The 19159-nt window shown below is 42.1% G+C and overlaps 1 protein-coding gene and 1 pseudogene across 2 annotated transcripts in view; both read right to left on the reverse strand.

Annotated features, from left to right (window-relative positions):
• Dph5 (diphthamide biosynthesis 5) overlaps window positions 1-689 on the reverse strand; it is a 32780-nt gene extending 32091 nt beyond the window's left edge. Inside the window, exons 1-2 of one of the 2 annotated variants that reach the window (XM_026379681.2) lie at window positions 531-689; window positions 199-347 (exon numbers count right to left, since the gene is read on the reverse strand). In XM_026379681.2, the coding sequence (XP_026235466.1) occupies window positions 199-333 (135 nt within the window). In that variant the 5' untranslated portion in view covers window positions 334-347; window positions 531-689. Of the gene's footprint in view, window positions 1-198; window positions 348-513 lie in introns of both variants that reach the window. The other variant, XM_026379683.2, reaches the window with a different exon arrangement.
• Window positions 690-14920: 14231 nt separating this feature from the next.
• On the reverse strand, window positions 14921-17332 carry LOC113175421 (general transcription factor 3C polypeptide 4 pseudogene; annotated as a pseudogene).
• Between the last annotated feature and the right edge of the window lie 1827 nt (window positions 17333-19159).

Genomic DNA, 19159 nt, shown 5'->3' on the forward strand with positions numbered 1-19159 from the left:
ACTTTTCTTTATAGTAGCGAAACCACTGTTCGATTTTTCAAGTTGGTGTATGATTTTCTTTCTTTCTTGTACTTCTCAGCTCCTTAATGAATAGGAGATACATTTTAAACAAGCAGCAGACATTCTATTCAGCCTAGTTTATCAAAGTCAGACGTCAGGTAGTTTTCTTTTCTTGAGACGGGAGCCTAAATCACCTACCAGGGATTCCTTCCCTACAGTCAGGACTGAGGTGTAGGCTTCCAGATACACTCGACTGCAGCGTCTTACAACTTCCAGGCCCTTCACTGTGATGTCCTTGGCATCTCCCAGGCCCAAGCCGATCAGGTAAAGCATTTCGAACTGGGTGACTGCAGGACAAACAAGAAAAGCAATATCAGCTATCCTGAGGAAACCTGAAGTCTCGTGATGGCAACAGAACAACAGAGTAGCTCCCGAAGAGCGACAAGGCACGAATGAGGTTTGAGATTCTCGAGTCACAAGTAAGGACTGGAGCCGTGTTTTAAACAATCTCACCAGTTGGGTCCAATTACCCGATGAGAGAATGCTAGCTGGTCCCCTGTGCTCCACCAAGTCCTAATTGCAGCTGGCCTTCCCGGTGAAGCAGCTCGGACGCGGCAGAGCGCGCTGAGCCAAGTCCCACGCTGCCGGCCTCACCTACGGTGCCGCAAAACGCAGGCGCCTTTTGCTGCACTTTACGACTAGCCGGGAGGCGTGGGAGAGCCAGCTCGCGGTAGCCGGGCACCCGACCCGGACTCCAATGCTGGAGATTCGCGGGCTGTTGCGGTTGGAAGGCTAAAGGTCACTGGGCGGGGGCAGTCGGTCGAACGCCCCCAGCCTAATTCTGGGGGAAAAAACCCGCGTACACACGCTGCTCCGAATCAGTGACTTAAACATCCCCTTTCTGGTCCGGGGTAAGTGCGGCGGATCTTTGCACACGAGGAGCTCGACCCGAGTTGGGCTGCGGGTCCCCGCCCTGCGCCTCTGCTTCGCCTTCCTCGCGCGGGCTGGCGGACGAGAGGGACTCCCCTCAATTGCCCCGGGTTTACCCCAGCGCTGGTATTTTAATCCCCGCCCTCTGGGTCGGTAGTTGAAGCCGCTGCCTGCAGGCGCGGTGTCAGAGTGGCAAACCCGGCGGTGAGTGCAGTCTTGGTTTTCCCAGAGGGGCAGTGACTCCCCAAGAACTGAGGCTGGAATCCCCCAAGGATCTGGCTTAGTCATCGAAAGTGTCGGGAATCCCGGACTCTTCTGTACCTAGAGAAATGACCTTTAAGAGTTCTTAGGGATTTCAGAGCTCATCTCAAGTGCTTGCACAGGGGGAATTCTTGTAAAGAGGTTGATTAGATATAGTTCCGGTATCGGTTTGCTGTGAATAAAAAGGTTGTCCCTAAATTCACTAGCCATCTTAAGTTAAAAAAATATAGTTTTCATTGCTTATTTTGGTAGACAGTATTTATTGGTTGTTAGGAATTTTCCTTGTGTTTCTTCCAAAGAGCCCTGTGCCTTTTTGTATTGAGTTCAACCCACCCTTTATACTTCTCATGCTATATACACTCTTCCTAATTCTGTCTGCTTTCATTACATTAATTTATTTCTCACACCATATTACATTACTACAAAAAAAAAATGGGGGGGAGCTACTGGGTGTTGAACCCAAGGGGGCCTTTACCTCTGAGCAACATCTCCAGTTCGTTTACTTTTTATTTTGAGATTTTGAGAGAGGGTCTCGCTCCTGAAGCTGGCCTTGAATTTGTAATCCTTCTGCCTTAGCCTCCTGAGTTGCCAGTATTTCACTGGTCTTACTGGCACACGCTACCACGCTCAGGTGGGTAAAGACTTAAGTATGACATCAAAAGCACTATGCAGAAAAGAAAACAAAATAAAAACTGAAAATGTGCTTCAAAAGATGCCATGAAGCTACACACTGAGAAAACATTTGCAGAGCATAGATCTGATAACGGACTTGTGTAAAGAACTCTCATAATATTAAAAATACAGTTTAACTTAAAAACGTGGGAAAAGATTGAAAACCAAGAAAAAAGATTGAAGCCAAGAAAGATATGTGAATAGAAGAAAATCATTGTAAAAGAAGGTAAACATCAGACTTAAGGAAAATAAAAATTTAAATCACAATGAGATACCACTACACACCTATAAGAATGATAAAACAACAACAACAAAAAACAAACCCCCCAAATTGACAATCTACTTATGTAATTCTAGGTTATTCCTAATATTTTGCCAACTCAAATTTCAAACTCCCATTCAGGCCTCTTCCCTTTGACAAGTATATAACTTTTTGCAGGAAATTTTCACCTAGATAACCCAGAGGTGTATCAAATTCAACACATCCAAAGTGCAATTCATTATCTTCTCTTCTATTTGAGATTTTCTGTTGGTATTAAATATGTTGGTGGGAGGGGAGGGGCAGGATTGTCCTTCATACAGTCACCCAACCTAGATACTTGGAAGTCACCAAATCTGTTACTTTTGTCTGTCTCAATAGGAACCATATCTACTTTCTCTGTCTTGGTTCAGGTCTTCACTCTGTCACTCGTCTAGCTGGGCATCATGTCTCCTTTGCGTTCAGCCTTCTCTCAGAGGCCAGGGAGTTCTGTAAAGATACAATCTAAAAATGTCATTCCCTTTCTAAAAATCCTTGTGAAGCCAAGAGAATGTTCAGGTGCCTTAACATCCCCACTGGATCATCAATGGTGATGTTACTGCCTCTCTATCTAGCTTCATCTCTCTATGGAGAGAGAAGTTTGTTCTCTAGCAGTACTGAACTGCCTATAGCTCAGTGCCCACAACCTATTACTTTTGCTTCTATGCTACTTCCTGGGTGTGGAATACTGTCTCCTATTCTTTCCTGAGTAGGTAACCACTACTCATTCTTTTAAGACTAAGTTCAGAAAGTCTTCTCAGAGATCTACAACCCTCTAAGCCGAGTTATGTCCCCTCTTTATACTTTATACATAAACAGTTAATTTAAGTCTTTTTGTAACTGTTCATCTGTATTTCTTCTTTCCTAAACCAGCACTTTCATGAAGTCAGTCTACGTTCATATTCTCTTATGTGGCATGTAGAAAGTTTTCAATAAATGTTTGCTTATAAGTTGATCATTGTGTATCCACTAGTAGCTGAGCAATTTATTTGAGTTATAATTTGTTTTCTATCTTAGGAAAATAGGGGTTAATAGGTTCTAAGTAACTACCAAAATGTCATCACTAGAATATCACATATAAACATGCCTTGCCCCTGCCACTTTGGAAGCCATTTGTGGTGAAAAGCTTTTGATACTACATAAACTCATGTGCCCATCATTGAATAGATTATTTCCAGTGTGCTGGTCATTTCTTTGTGTGTTTGTTCTTCACATTTTGTCTGAATATTCTTAAGTAGTTTTACTATGAAAGGACATTACCAAAAAGAACAATCCAAAGAAAGGAATGCTTTATTGCCTTTTAGGAAATAAATCTATACTGTAAATGGAGTTATTCTGTTTAGGCAAGGATTTGAGACATTCTTTATTTAGAGACAAAGGAAATTTCTATTTTTATGCTTCAGAATTCAGCCAGAAGAAATTTCTTTGGCTATAGAGTTCTCAACAAACCTACCTTTCTACCTGCCTTCATTTTTCAATAGGAGTGTAAATTTTGTGTATCTTTCTGGAGGTGAATAGATAAAATAAAGGGTTTTTGGCAATCTTGTTCCTCCTCAGCTCAACAAATATAAGCAGCAAAGTTTTGCCTCTTATTTTGTGCAGAACTCTGCTGTAGATTTGGATTTTCTCCTGTGCCATTTAAAACAGGTTTCAAATATGATTAACACTTTCTCCAACAATATTAGGAAAACTTTCAAACATAAGAAAGTTAAAACAGCTTTACAGTAAACATGACATAGCTACCTCCTAAGTTCTATAGTTAACAGTTTACTGTATTTATCACATATCAACCAACCTTATTATTTTTGATGAATTTCTAAGGGTGTTGCAAACAATGTGTATATTATTGTATTTTACTTGAAGGATAAACTAGGTAACAGATTTACAAAACATATCTAGGCATGTAGCTGATTGAATTTTATCATTTTTTCACCAGTTTAGGTGTGGCTTTAAAATTTTTAATTTAAAACAATTTCCAATTAGTTTTAAAAACACATTGTAACATTACTTTAATGATAATGAAAGCAGTCAGAATACAGATTTTCTGATAGCAAATTTAAAGTTTCATGGATAGCAGAAGAGATATGGAGAGGATGGTTGTAGAGAGTGGCAAATTTAGGACCAAAAAAATGGATGAATTAAAAACCGTTTTGAATTTAAAGAATACTAAAGATAAATGAGGTCTGAAGAGTTTCTGCTTCATATTCCTACTTTCAGGTAAGACAATACTAAATCATTCCTGAGGGTTAACATTTGTGCATTTTCTGAAAGGTTTTATTTTGTTTTGTTGGTGGTGCTAAGGTTTGAAAGATATTTAAAGTGTTTTTATAACCTTTTCCAGTAACTCATTTTCAGTACCCTTACTATAATAATTTCTTCCTTATGTCTGAGACCTTCAGGCGATAGTCAGTTATACAAGAGACACACAGAATCATAAGATGGTAATATTGATGACTTTTCCATTCCATTGTCATAAGCACATCATAAACTACTTTTAGTTTAAAGTAATAACATAGTTGAAATGCTGCATTATCTTTTGAACGAATTATAATTACCTTATCTAAAAGAAGTCATCCTTCAATTTTTCTATTTGAGCTTGTTGTTTGTCTATTGAAAAGAAGCCATCAGGGGGACTGACTAAACTCCATCTGACCTTATTGTGAATAGAGAATATTATTTTACTCTGAAGCTGGCCTTTTAACCTACATGTTCCCAGAGGTTGCCTTTGTTAGAGGGAATCTTGATTAATATTCGTAAAGTCTAGAGACCTTGAATTGATTGATAGTCATTATTTTCTAACAATTCACAAATAAGTGATAGTTAAAGGTAGTGTTGCATTAGGAGAAGAAACTGTATTTACCAAGGTTGAAAAAGTTTTGAAGTTACCTTTATTATACATTAATTTATCTAGGAAAAAAAGTCACTTTGTTTACTCAGTGATCTTATTTACTTATCACATTTTAACATTATGTGATGTGAAGTGCACAAATAATAAAAAAAATCAATCTAGAGATAATTTCTATGGGAAATTTTATTATTTTTATTAACTCTAGCTTATTAAATTGTGAGTAACCAGGTGAAATAAAGTCACGAAAAGCCCTGTTTTCGTAGCTCCCCAAGATGTTCCTTTACAAGCCTATATGTGTAAACCGTTTTTTTCTTTAAGCCATTTTATCCTTAACAGTTCCTTCCAAGTCTATTACTGAATAAGTAGGGTCAGGGATACGTAGTTTTACTTTCTCTTTGCTTAAAAAGCTATATGGTGTCCTTCTAAGTTTTATTTAGGGAAACATTTTAGATAGCCAATATCTGGTGGGAAAAGGATAGTGGGTGGCTTCCCTTTCACTCAAAATAGACTCTGTAAGAACACCCAACTTCTCTAACCCCACCTCCTACTCTTCTCCCTGCTCTCAACCACTACAGCCTTCTGTGGCTTTCTGTGTCTAGTTTCTGAAATCTTTGCCTAAGGTTCATCTCCTCAAGGAGTCCTATCCTATATAAAATTACAGCCAGCATTTTTAATCACTTTTTGTTCATCCCCCCCATCCATAGGGACTGTTCACCACCTAAGTATATACTTTACTTATTTATTATATTAATTTTATTGTCCATATTCTATTAGAATATAAACTCCACAAAGACAGGAAAATTTTTTTCTTCTCCATTTTATTTACTAATATGAGCAAACACCTAGAACAGTGTCTGGCCCATATGCTCAATAAATTCATGTTGAAATAATCAGTGTACATATGTATGTGGTTATTAATTATAAATAAGTTTCTTGGCAGGAGGAACTTGACAGAAGGAGGATTGCATAATTGTTGAGAACTCAGATTTTGTTGCCATTCAGACATTGGTATGGTCTAGGCCTTTCCACTCTGGTGCATTCCCTTTCTCAACCTCAGTTGCTGCTTCTGTGAAGTAGAGATAGTAGTATCATCCTTCATAGAATTATGATGAGTATAAATTTTAAAAATTATAGATAAAGGGCTTAACGCAGTGCCAAACAATGAGTTGAGACTTAATAAACATTAGTAGATATGGATAAAGAGTTTGAAATTAAGTTTATAGTAATCTACAGTGTCCCATCTAATTATGAGTCAGCCTTATCCATCTTCTTTAGATTCAACATAAATTCCATGAAATCATTTACTTTGTTCAGGAATTGTAGACCAATGTTCTACTTATAACATTTTCTTGAGTCACAAAGGAAAACTATCTTAAGTAAAAATCATTATGTTCCAAGGAACTCTTTCTGAGAAAAACTGCCTTTGTTCTATCATTCTGTCATTATGTTCAGCACAACAGACTTGGTTGGCACCAAAGAAATATTGCCTGGCAGTTTGTTACAATTTAAAGTAGAAAATGGGTAAAAAAAAAAAAAAAAATCTACCAGTGAGCAAAAAAAAAAAAAAAGTTCATTTGGGACCTAAAGATTAAATTAAAAAAATCTTTTAAATTTACAAGAAAAATGAAAAAGATTATCACAGTAAATTTATATTATACAGTACTGAACAAGAACAAATCACTGCTACACAAACAACATGGATGAATCTCATCAAAAAATGAATCACTTCAGCAAAAGAAAACCTTGAAAATGGGATACAGGGCTGGGGTTGTAGCTCAGTGGTAGAGCACTTGCCTTGCATGTGGAAGGTACTGGGTTCAATCCTCAGCACCACATAAAAATAAAATAAAGGTATTGTGTCCATCCACAACTAAAAACATTTTTTTAAAAAAGAAAATGAGATACAGCTTATACATAATAAACTCCACAAACCCTTAAGTACAATTTGATGAATTTTTACATATGTAAATTTTACACATGTAAATTATGTACCTGTCACCCAAATCAAAGTATGGAACATTTCCAGCACCCCAAAACTCCCTTTTGCCCCTTCCAATAAATGCCACACCCCTCCCCACAGTTGACCATTGTTTGAATTCTGACAACATAAATTAGTTTTGCCTGTTCTTAAACATTGTATCATAGGATAATGTTGTCTTTTACATCTGGCTTCTTTGTATTTCTGAGATTCATCCATGTTGTTTTGTGTAGCAGTGGTTCATTTTTTTTTCCATTTCATTAAGGATTCCACTATACCAATATACTATATTTAATTGTTTCAATTTTGGGTTAACATGAATAAACCTGCTATGAACATTGTTGTATCTGTTTTTTGTTGTACATAAGCCCCAGTTTCTGTTGGGTTCTATATCTAGGAAGTGGGATTACTGACTTTTAGATTATATGTGTTTTTACTCTAATAGATCTTGCCAAATAGTTTTCCAAGTGTTTGTACAGTTTCCTTTCCCGACAGCAGTGGATGTGAATTCTAGTTGTTCATATTCTTATCAACCCTTGGTATTGCAAGTCCTTTTTTTGTTGTTTTATTGGGTATGTAGGGGTGTCTCATTGAGGTGGTAATTTGCAGCTCTCTGATGACTGGAAATATTGACTGCCTCATATGTAATCATTTCATTCTTGAGTTATTCATTAATTTATTCTTTAATACTAATAAAATACTTTGTATTGAATGAAAATGTTTTAGTCAGTAATAATTGATTCCACTTCTAAGTAAATTAATTTATATTTGAAGGAAAAGTATGTATTTTCCACACCCCACCATTTAAGTTCAGAGTTTATACTTAGGATGAGTAAATATATTTGCAAATAAGGCAGTCTCTTTAAAAGAGCCTTACTGTGTCCCCAATGAACATGTGTGCTAAATGAAAATAGTTGTGTCCAGAGAGAATACTTCTAGTCAGGATGCCTCATATTCACATACTTGTCTTGCTGCCAGTAATAGGTGAATTGGACTATTTTTGCTATCAGGAAATGAAAACTGTTAGCTAAATGTGTTTTTCTTTCTGTCTTTTTTTTTTTTTTTGACATGTTGTTTCTAAGTCACATTTTAGGATTTAGTCTTCCTTCTGTAGAAGAAGTAGATTCAAATAGAAAGAACACTAAATCAGGAATCAGCCAAGGTGGGGTTTTTGTAATTATTTACTTTGTTCTGTGATTCTAAATCCCACTATGTCATCTCTTACTCCTGTTTTCGTTTTCCTATCTTTCCTGTCAATAGATTTTGATATGAAGTAGTGAGCAATAAGAAATTTCTTGGGCTTCAAAATTAGTATAAATAAAATATAAGTACTTTTAAACAAATCATACACATTGTTATTGTTATTTTATATTAGTAAACTGAAAGGTCCTTGAGTTATTCTTCAGATTTAGTAATATGGTCTCTTATGATACTTAGAGTGGTTTTATTTTCATCATAAATCTTGAAATTTTTCAACCTCTGTATATCAAGTTATAGAATTTCATAAAAATCTTGATTTTTTAAAATGGATTTTGGTTTGCATTTATAACTCCAAGACACACATAAGATATGATTTACTGTAATCTTATATCCTTACTTTATTTTACATTATTTGAATTTTTGTTTTGTAGTAGTATTTCCTTTTGTCAGAATGAAATAGCATAACAGTTTTTAACATCTTATATCAGAGCTCATTAAATTCTAAAAATAAAAGCTTATTGGAATCAGACTAATATGAAATGTATTTTAATCATATCTTTGCTTGTGGCTATTGCTTCTTTTCTGGTATTCATTAAATAATACCTGATAGAATTTCATCAGTAGTGTTTTTGATATATGTGTGCCTGGAGTAAACATGCATTCCAATTGCAGAAGCAGCAAAAAGCAGTGGTTAAGAGCCCAGGCTTTCAACTCAGACTACATGAATTCTTACAAGCAATGTGACCTTAGGAAAGTTCTTGAACACTGAATTGTGTCACCTGTAAAATGCAGGAAAATAAGGGTATTTATCTCATAGGACTGTCATTATCTCATAATACTTTGAGCAGTTTTGTGCTTCAGAAGTATATGAATCCATTTTTCATTGATATGACAAAATAGGTGAGGCTTGGTGATGTATAAAGAAAAGAAGTTTACTTAGTTAACAATTCTGGAGGTCCAAGAGCACAGTGCCAGCATCTGCTGTGCTCTGGTGAGGAGCCACTTCACTAGGTTGTAACATGGCAGACAGCATCATGGTGAGAGAGGAAGAGATCACATAGCCTGACAGGACACCAGGGAGGGATTGTGGGGTCAGGCTTACTCTTTTCTAACAACTCATGAGAACTACCTTAATTCTTTACAAGGGCAGTATCCCCAATAACCTAACTCCTTTCTTCCTCTTAAAAGTTCCATCATCCCCTCATGACTACACTGAGGAACAAGCTTTGAACACACAAACCCCTTGGGGGACACATATATTCAAACTGAAAGCAGTAAGTATTCAATAAGTGTTAGCTATCTTTATAAATTACTACTTGTAATATATTAAGTAGTATACTACTTTTACAAGCTTCAGGAGGAATAAATGTGATAATATAAGTGTATATTAAAAGACCTGCAATATAGTACAAAGTCAACGTTAGCTAGTATTATTACCAAACATTCTCTTTGGCCAGTTAGTGTTAAATAATTTGTATGTGTTCTTGGGTGAAATTGCATTTCAGGACCACCTCTCCAAATGCACACCTTAAAAAAGTGAATTTGCAATTGGAATATTTGGTGCTCAAAAACTCTGTATTTTCAAGCTAAAACTCAAATATTTGAAAATTATAATGTAACTAAAATGTTATAACTAACAATGTGACGACATCTTTTAGTTCCTAATTATTTTGTTCTATGACCACCAAACCCTATTAGTAGACTGGGGGTGTTTGGGGCATTAACAGTGTAGGTTTCTAGGGCCACTGGTGCTTTATCACTGAGCCACATTGCTAACACTTTTTTTTTTTTCCTTTTGGGTCTCATTAAGTTGCTAAGGATCTCACTAAACTAGTGAATCTAGTCTGAAACTTGCAATCCTCCTGCCTCAGCCTTTCCAGTCAATGGGATAACAAGTGTATTCCACCACACCAGGCCTTCCTTCTGATAAGCAGAGAAGCCATGAGAAAGTGTTTATGTAAAAATTACTCAGGATGACATTGATTCTGATATTTGTAGCACTCAGACATTATTCATTTTCCTATTCCCTGTGCTTCTATCTGGCCCTGCCAGTGTTCTCAGTAATAGAGTTAGCACAGCGTTGGGTAAACATCAAATATATGTCACTATACACAACACAGACTCATTTTTATATACAAACAAGCATGATATTCACTTTCATATATCAAAGTACAAATCTGAGTCAAAGCCTTGAAAAAGACATAATTCATCGACATTTTGCATTTAATTTTGCATTAGTACCCCAGAGAGAGAGAAAGGGAGTGGTGGGGGTGGGGGCAGAGTGCTTGCCATGAACCTAGGACCCTCATGTCAGCTGGCTGAGAGGGCAAGGACCCAGATCTGCCACAGCCACTCACACCGCCGTCCTGGCTGCCTCCCAGCACCTGTTTCTGTGTGAGATTAACAGGGATTCAGGATGAGATTCAGAGAGCTGAGGGTTTTCTCCAACCCACGTACAGAACTTCCACCAGGCTGCCACACTGACAATTTCATGGGAGAGCGACACCTTTCCCCCATCTTAAGTCTTTCTTGAGAAGAACGAACAAGTCCTCGGAGGCTGCTGGGGGCCTCGACCTGGGTGTCCTCTCCCTGGAGCCACAGACGAGCCCCCCACCCACAGTCAGGAAGGAGGGACAGGGAGCAGCAGAGACAGACGCCTCCACACCAGAGGGGCAGATGCCATGGAAACCCCATTCCTCTGCTAGACTGGCCCGTGGCCACCGTACCATGGAACACAGCACAGCAGCAGACGTGAAGCTGCGCCGTCCCCCAAGACAACCTGTCCAGCGCCTCCTGATACTGCCTGTTGCTGGGAGGGTGGGCGCTGTGGGACAGCCCTCAAGCTCAGGATAACCCTGCTGGGCGCCAGGACAGTGCTTCCTATGGACGCAACGCTGCATCCCTTTAAGGACAGTTCCATGTGCTCTGGATTCAGGCTGAGCAGCAGACACATCACCAGGCCCGTAGCAGAGGTCACTGCCAAGACTCTCTTAGCCTCCAGAAAGAGCAGCTCCGCATCTAGGAGCTGTGAGAGCCCTGAGACGGCCTGAGCTCTGAGTGGCCACTGCTGCCTTCACTGAAGACCAGAGCCGTCTGCCTCAGCTGCACCCTTCAACCCGACAGCCAAGGGGAAAGGCCGGGCGAGGACGCGGTGGTCAGGAGCTGTGGGAGTCCTGCAGGCTCAGAGAGCACAGGTCGCTGAAGGCAGAGCTGCTGTCCACCTGGATGGCTGCAGGGTGTGACTGAGCACGACCTGCTCGGTCAGCAGAGCCAGAATTTCTGCTGGGGAAGAAAAATGTGGGCTGGGAGGCAGGGGAACGGGTGGTGGTAGTGGCCCGATCCTGCATCCCACAGCCCAGCCCAGCCTCTGGACTCTCTGACCAGGAAGTATACGTTGAGGAAAACCAGACACAACTCACCCTGTTGTTAACAACTAACACTGTCACCTTCAGAAAGCAGAATGACAGTTTCTTTCAGGAAGGGAGCCCCACCCCGTGGCTGAGCAGTTAGAAAACTTTTTCCCTCATCCATTCTTCTTTCAAAAAAGAAATTTTACCTCTGAACATATCCTACAGCTGAGGGAACTAAAGGAATGGAAAGCAAGAGAGGTCGGGGGCAGAAAGGGGGACTGACTGACGATACTGACTCCTGCGTCTGCTCCAGGCCTTGTGGCCAACGCTAGCCTAACCAGGGCCGCCCTCCTGCCCTCCAGCACTTCACCTGATACCTCATAATCAAAACCATGTTCCAATATTTAACTGTCAACTTTCAACATTCTTTCAACCTGATTAACCTCTTAAACCTGCTAATAAGTCCAAATGCATGCTTCAACATCAATATCCTCAAAACTTCCCGGAGGCCGAAGCAGAAGGTGACTCTCAACCACGAGCTTGGCCAGGGTTCCAATAACTCCCGACACTGAGAAATAATTGGTAGTTTTGACAGATTTAACAGCAGTGGAAAAGCCAGAAGTCTGGGTATGGACACAAGAGGACTTCAGCATGAATTTCCAGCGTAACAAGCTAAACATTTCTTATGTAGAGTAACAGGAACAAATTAACCCAGGCACAGGTGACACACACATGGAAGTCGGACTCCGGAAACATGCCGTGGCTTCGAAGGTCTCACCGTGCAGCACCTGACTCCTGCACTTCAACTGCAGGGCAGCTGGTCTCCCTCCCATTCCTGACACGGTTATTACAGGTACAGCAAAAACCAACTTGAAAGCCACCAGAACAGCCCCGGCAAATTTTAGGAAGGTCCAAAGAGGGAGCTAAGTTTAAGTGGAAGGAGTCGGCAGCAGCCCCTTGCCACTCCCACTTTCCAAGGCTGCACGGATCACCACTCCAACACCAAAACGCCAACTGTTTGTGAGGCTGCCATTAACCCCAAGTCTCTTGTCTGCTCAGCACTGTGGCTGGGGGAAAGGGTGGGAGAGGACCTTCCTACTGGGCATGTGGACACCAGGCAGAGCCTGGACCTGGGCCATGACCCTGCAGAGAACCAAGTCTAGGAAATCAGTTGCCACATTTATTTTTACAGACACATACTAAATTCTAAGATCCTTTTTAGTTATCACAGTAGTTAAATTTTCTCAAAAATGCACAACTGCTTTAAATAAAAATTTAAAGTAAGTTTTTAGTGGCAGCAGCATAAAATTCCCCAATAAAGAACAAATTCCTAGAGTCGGGCACAGTGGCACACACATTATCCCTGTAGCTCAGGAGGCTAAGGCAGGAGGATGTGAGTTCAAAGCCAGCTTCAGGAACTTAGTGAGGCCCTGTCTCTAAAATACAAAAAAGGGCTGGGGATGTGGCTCAGTGGTTAAGTGCCCCTGGGTTCAATCCCCAGTACCAAGAAACAGAAACAAAAACAAAAAAACCCCACAAATTCCTATGACTCTAGTCTGCAGCAAAGAACCAGGTGAAACCTAGGATGCCTGATGACCATAGCTGCACTGTCCTCCAGTGCTCACCACGCTCACGTCACATGCCCTGTGAACTGGACAGCTGCAGGCACCAGTGCTTCTCTACCACTCTGACCTGTGCCATGCATGTCCACCATGCTGCTGGGTTCCCCACCATGAACACCGATTTAACAAGCTGGTCCCTCAAGTCTGGACAAACATGATGCTTAAAATCACCACCAAAATGAAAAAAAAAAAAAAAAAAGCAGAAGAGTCCAGCAAATAGGGGCAGGGGCTGGGGCTGGGGCTCAGTGGCAGAGCGCTTGCCTAGCACACATGAGGCCCTGGGTTCGATCCTCAGCACCACATAAAAATAAAATAAAGGAACTGTGTCCACCTAAAAAACATATTTAAAGAAAAAAAAAGAGTCCAGCAAATATATGATTAAGCCTAAGAGACAAAGCAAGCCCTTGAACAGAACAAGACACTCTGGGGCAGTGCTGGAGGGGCCTGCGGGAAGAGATCAGCACAGGCGTGGCTGTCTCGTCCACAGCAGCCAACGGCAGACACAATTTCTGAGTGAGGCAAAATGTCTTTCACTGAGGATACAAAATACAAGCAGGAGACCAAGTCAAAATAAAGGCAAAACAACAACAACAACAACAAAATCAAAACAAAAAAACCTCACAAAATAAGAGTGAAGAGTTCGTATTTTGAGTTCCCATCTGACCTTCCAGAGCTATGCACTACTTCAAAGTGCAGTCCAGTTAATCAGCACCGATCCCTAGGGCACTTACTCTAAAAACCCAGGAACACTGCGATTCCAGAATGTCTATTAAGCGCAATTAATAGAGACATGAAACGTGACATCTCTTCAGACTACAAATACCGATATTCCAAACACCAAGGAGCTCTGCAGAGTAGGAATCCCAGGCTCTGCTCAACTCGGCTGCACACATCTATGGCACTAGAGCTCTCACTGCCCTCTCTCCAGAACTCCCTGGACAGACTCCTCCTCAGTCACCATCCAGCAATGTTGACATTAAAAATACTTAAGTTCCAATTTTCCCAAGAAGAAAGCATTTTTCCTCTTTGCACAGCATCTCAACCCAGGTTGCACAGATGGGTGAAGCGGGCACTGTCACCCTCACATATGTTAAGGAGCAGGATCAGCAAATCTGATGATACGGAGACGATCAGAAACACATCACAACTGTTGGCTTCGAACAGTCACCTGATTGTGTGATACATTAAAACTGATTCAGTCTTGGCTTCAACTTCTTAAAAATATAGAATTTCAAAGGAAAATGTTACCCATATGCATGAGAAACAAGAGTCAACTGGACACAGATCTGCAGCTATGCACTGGGAGCAAAACATCAGCCCACACATTGTTTTAATACTTTTAATATCTGTTGGTGCATGGAATGCACGGACCAGGCTATTCAAGCCCTATAGAGCCATGGGCCGCCTCAGACCAAAAAAGGATAAGACCTAACTCAGCCCAGAGGGCCCTCACACGATTCTCTACCAGAGACCACCAGGTTCCTAGATTCCATAGGACAATTTTTTGTTCAAACTGTTTTCATCAAGACACTTGAAAGTAAACTTTCCTCATTGGGTAAGGAGCTGGGGGACCACGTTCATCTCAAAATGACACCAAGCCTTCAGTCACTTGAAAGATATCTTTTAGTCCTGGAGATGGTGTGCGCTGCCCTCCCAGAGAGGCCCTGGCGACGGTTAGGAAGAGCACCTCTCCACGCAGTCGGCTTCCTCCAGTGCACGGCTTCCCGTGCTCTGGAATGCTCCACAGCTCACGCTCTTCTGCCCTCCACTACTGCATTCAGAAGACAGGAGAATCACAGAAAGGACAGGGGCTCTGCAGCAACCTCTTAATCCAGTCAGGATCTTCTGGGGCTGGGTGCCGAGCGATGCTGTCATGGAGCAGACACCGTCTGTATATCAAGCTCTGGCAGGACTGGTAGGTTAAGAAGCACCGGAGCCAGATGTGCCCATTAGAGCAGATGGCCTGTTTGCGATCTGTGAACGGCAAGATCTTTTTACACAAGCTGCAGTGTTCAGGGAGAGTCTGTTTGTTCATCTTCTTTGAGATGTGTCCGATCAGCACCGAGCCGTTCTGTCCTCGTACTCTTCGTCAGACATTAGAAAGTTGCAGAGCCCTCTGGTGGGGATGCTGGTGTTCTCTGTGATCCAGGTGTGCAGGTACACTTCCCCCAGGACGCGCTTCATGTGCTCCCTAGTCAGGTGCATCTCCACAGCCTCGATTTTCCCTTGGATCTCAAGGAGCTTCTCCTCCACTGCCTCATGGCCTCCACCGTCTCCCAATGGGGGCAGTGAGTCGTCTGTGGGCTCCTCTGCTTCGCCCTCTCTTCTCCTCTCCTGCAGGCCTGGCTTAGTCACTTGCCTGGAAGAGGTGCCTTCTTCTTGCTGCTCATCCTCTGCTTTGCCCATCCCAGGAGAGTCAACGATCAAGATTTTTGAGTCTTCATGGGCAGGTTTCCATAAGGCTTCTGAAGGAGTTTTCTGCATTGACTGGTATAAAATCCTCAGGAGAAAAAGCTTAAAACGCCAAAAATAGGTGACTCCACTGCTTTCGATCTTTTTTTCCAAAGCTTCATGTAAAAACTGAGGGATATGTTTATCTTTTAAAATTTTCCAGCATACTAGGTCTATTAAATCCACCTGCTTAAAGAGGTTCTGCACTGAAGACTCCAGGAGCTGAGCAGCTGCCTCCTCAAAGGTTTTTGAGAGTAACGAACTGGACCTGATAATTTTTGTTGACAGGATGAAGGCCATTGACCATGCCCTCAGTTGTGATGATGGCCAGATACGCATCACATGGGCTCACTGCTATCCCATGAGTCCTCACTGAGCCAAACACATCTGAGAGTTTAATTAACTGGTGCTCGAACTTTAATGCGACATCTGTGAAGATGGGAATCAACTGCCTCACCTTCCCATCGCTGGAACAAGTGTACATGGTTTCATTCTGTTTGTCTGCAGTCATGGAGACAACGGGCAGGGAGTGAAGTCCTGTGACATGGGAATTGTGAACATTCAGACCTGCCTTAGAGATCAAAAGAAGACACCAAAACACACAGGAGCCTCTTGTAGCCACCACCAGGCTGCAGCTGCACTACTGGTAGGGGTGATAAAGTGGCACGCACTTAATGCTGTGCACAGGCAACTGGTCCATTTCTTTCCACAAGACAACAGGCTGCCTCAAGGTGAAGTAGCCCTTGACTGCTTTGAGATTGACAGGGAGAATTTTTATGGGTCCAAAAGCGCTCCCCACAATAAGGCCACTCATTTTCCGATTATTGTGCTCATAGTCCCACCAGAATAAAACACTAGGGGAGCTGATTCCAGACTCGATCGTGTTGCATGAGGAGATAGACTCCTTTCCTACAAAGGGCAGCTGAAATTGCCACACGGCAATGTTACTGTTCTCAAAGAGGACAGCCAGGAGCACACTGCCCACGTCCCAGCACTCATTGTTGTGCTTGACCTGCTGAGTGGTGCAGATGCCTGACCACTCCATTCTGACTGGGGTCTGCATGCTGTGCCTCCTCTGAAATTCGGCAAAATCCCCGAGATTTCCCTCTGGAGCCTCATTTTTAGAGACGCTCTCCATAAATCTCAGTCAAATCAACCAGCTGGACCCACTGGAGTCTGTTGAGGTTCACCTGGACAGTCAGGCGATTGTCCATGGTCAGTGCTGCCAAGAGGACCTGCCATTTGCATCACAACCCATGGGAGACCAGCTGGTGTATTTGAAGCCTCTCATTGGTGGCAAGGCCTTCCCCTCAGGGTTGAACACCCTGTCCAACATGAAAGTCTGGCTGATGGTGGGGTCTTTGGAGCTGGCAAATTTCTCCTTGCACTCAGCAACTTCTGATTTTGAGCCAACTTTGAGCAGGCACCTGTTGAGAGGGGCGAGCACTGAGGTGCAGTGGATCATCAGGTCATGGCCTGGGTTGTGCACATCGCAGATGAGCTCCAGCACGGCTGCGGGCTGTGGACACCGACACAGGTGGTCCTCCGACCAGGCCAGCGGCTCCAGGCCGCTCACCGCCTACTGTAGCTTCATGGCCGGTTCCCATGAGGCTGAACGAGGCGCTGGGCCGGGTCCTTCCCGCCCCCCTCGCCCTCCTTGTCCTGGGGGGCGTGGCCCTGTCGACCGCCGGGCCCCAGCCGGGCCTTGTCAGCCTAGTTCATGTCCCCTGCACACAGAGGTCGGCTCCCGGAGTGTGCAGCCCTTGTTGCCACCCTGGGGCGCCCCAGCTGCATGGCCACTGCCCCCAGCGCCCTCCTCGGCAGCTGCAACTTTATTTCTTTCTCAAGACAATGCTGTCCTTTTCTGCCTCCTGTCTCAGAGGCAGCCTACAGGGATTCTGACCCTGTAGGCTAAACTTTGCCTGGCCTCCCAGATCTTCTTTTGAAATCTCCTTGGAAGCCTCCATGACCCCCATAACTCCAGCATCCTGCATTCCTTCAGAACCAGCACCACGTGGCTGACATCCAAGTCTGACACCATCTTGAGCAGGAGCCAAGCTTCCTAAGACCATGGCTACAGCAGCCTCCAAGTGCCTGGGCAGCTAAGCATAGTGACACCACTTGCTGGGCCTCCTTGTGCAAGTAGGGTACCCCCATGTTCTCTTCTACAAGGAACTTTTACATTCTTGAGCCTGAGATGGTATGTCTTGCCAATTCCTTATGCCTTCAAGCCATATTTTGTATTGTCTCATTGTAAAGTATTTAGCATCTCTTCAGTGGCCATATCTTTTTTTGGCCCCAATATTAGTCACACTTTTCTAGACAAATTGAAAGTTTTTCAAATCTTTCTGCTCTGCTTTCTACTCCTGGTTATGTCAGTAAACTTGGCTAAAAGCTGCTACCAGTATCCATGCCACTGCCTTAATGCTGTGTTCCCTGGATATTCCCTCCCCCAATTGATTAATCCATCACCTTTAAATTCACTGTCACAAAATTTAAAGTCTCAAGATATGGGGAAAATGCAGACAAATTCTTTGCCAAATGTAATATAAATGGTCTCTAGTTCAATTTCCAATACAGTCTCCTCCCCTGATACTTCATGAGCCCAAATTTCACTGTTCACAGTCTGATCAGTATTCTGGTCTTTGGCGCTCCTTTCAGAATTGCCCATTAAGTCTACTTACAACAGTCTAAAGCTTTTCCAACTTGCATCTCTTTTCAAAATTCTTCCCCCTGCAAATCAGTTACAGAGGCTTTTGGATCACATAGTCAGGTTAGTCATAGAAATGACTTCTTGATACCAATTTCTGTTTTCATTAGCTTTCTCATTGCTATGGCCGAAAGACTTAACAAGAACAATGTAGAGGAAGAACCGTTTATTTTGGTTCACAGTTTTAGAGAGGTCCAGAGATGAGGCAAAACATCATGGTAGAAGGAAGGATATGGCAGAGGAAAGCAGCTAAGGACATGCCAACAAGGGAGCAGGGAGAGCCTTGCTCATCAGGGACAAAATATAAACCCTAAATTCATACCCCTGTGACTGACCTCTTCCACTCATACCATACCTGCCTACAGTTATCATCTAGTTATCCATATTCATGGGTCAATCCCCTGTTTAGGTTAAAGCTCTCATAACCTGATCATTGCACCTTTGAATATTTTTGCATTGTCTTACATATGTTTTGGAGAAATTCATATTTATACCATAACAGGAAGATATCATTAATAGCTATGCTAGGATAACACAACTTATCCAGTAATAAATGCTAAGAGAGAGAGACAAGCAGTAAGGGAAGTGGTATGGGCAAGATTAGTTAAACTGAATATTGCTTTAAGAGCGTTGTCTATTTTTAACTTCTTTATAATATCAAGGTAGAATGTGGGAGTTCTCTCTGGATGCTTGATGGTTTTGAATACTGATCACCAGGTAACATGTTTATTTATGTCATGGTTTGCTTGGATTGTATTGGTTGAATATTGTCAGGTGCACAAATTGTTGCAGATGGAACAGCATTGCAGATGGTCTTCATTCTAACAAACGTGTTAACT

Source organism: Urocitellus parryii, chromosome 11 (genome assembly GCF_045843805.1).
Source record: "Urocitellus parryii isolate mUroPar1 chromosome 11, mUroPar1.hap1, whole genome shotgun sequence".
NCBI lineage: Eukaryota > Metazoa > Chordata > Mammalia > Rodentia > Sciuridae > Urocitellus > Urocitellus parryii.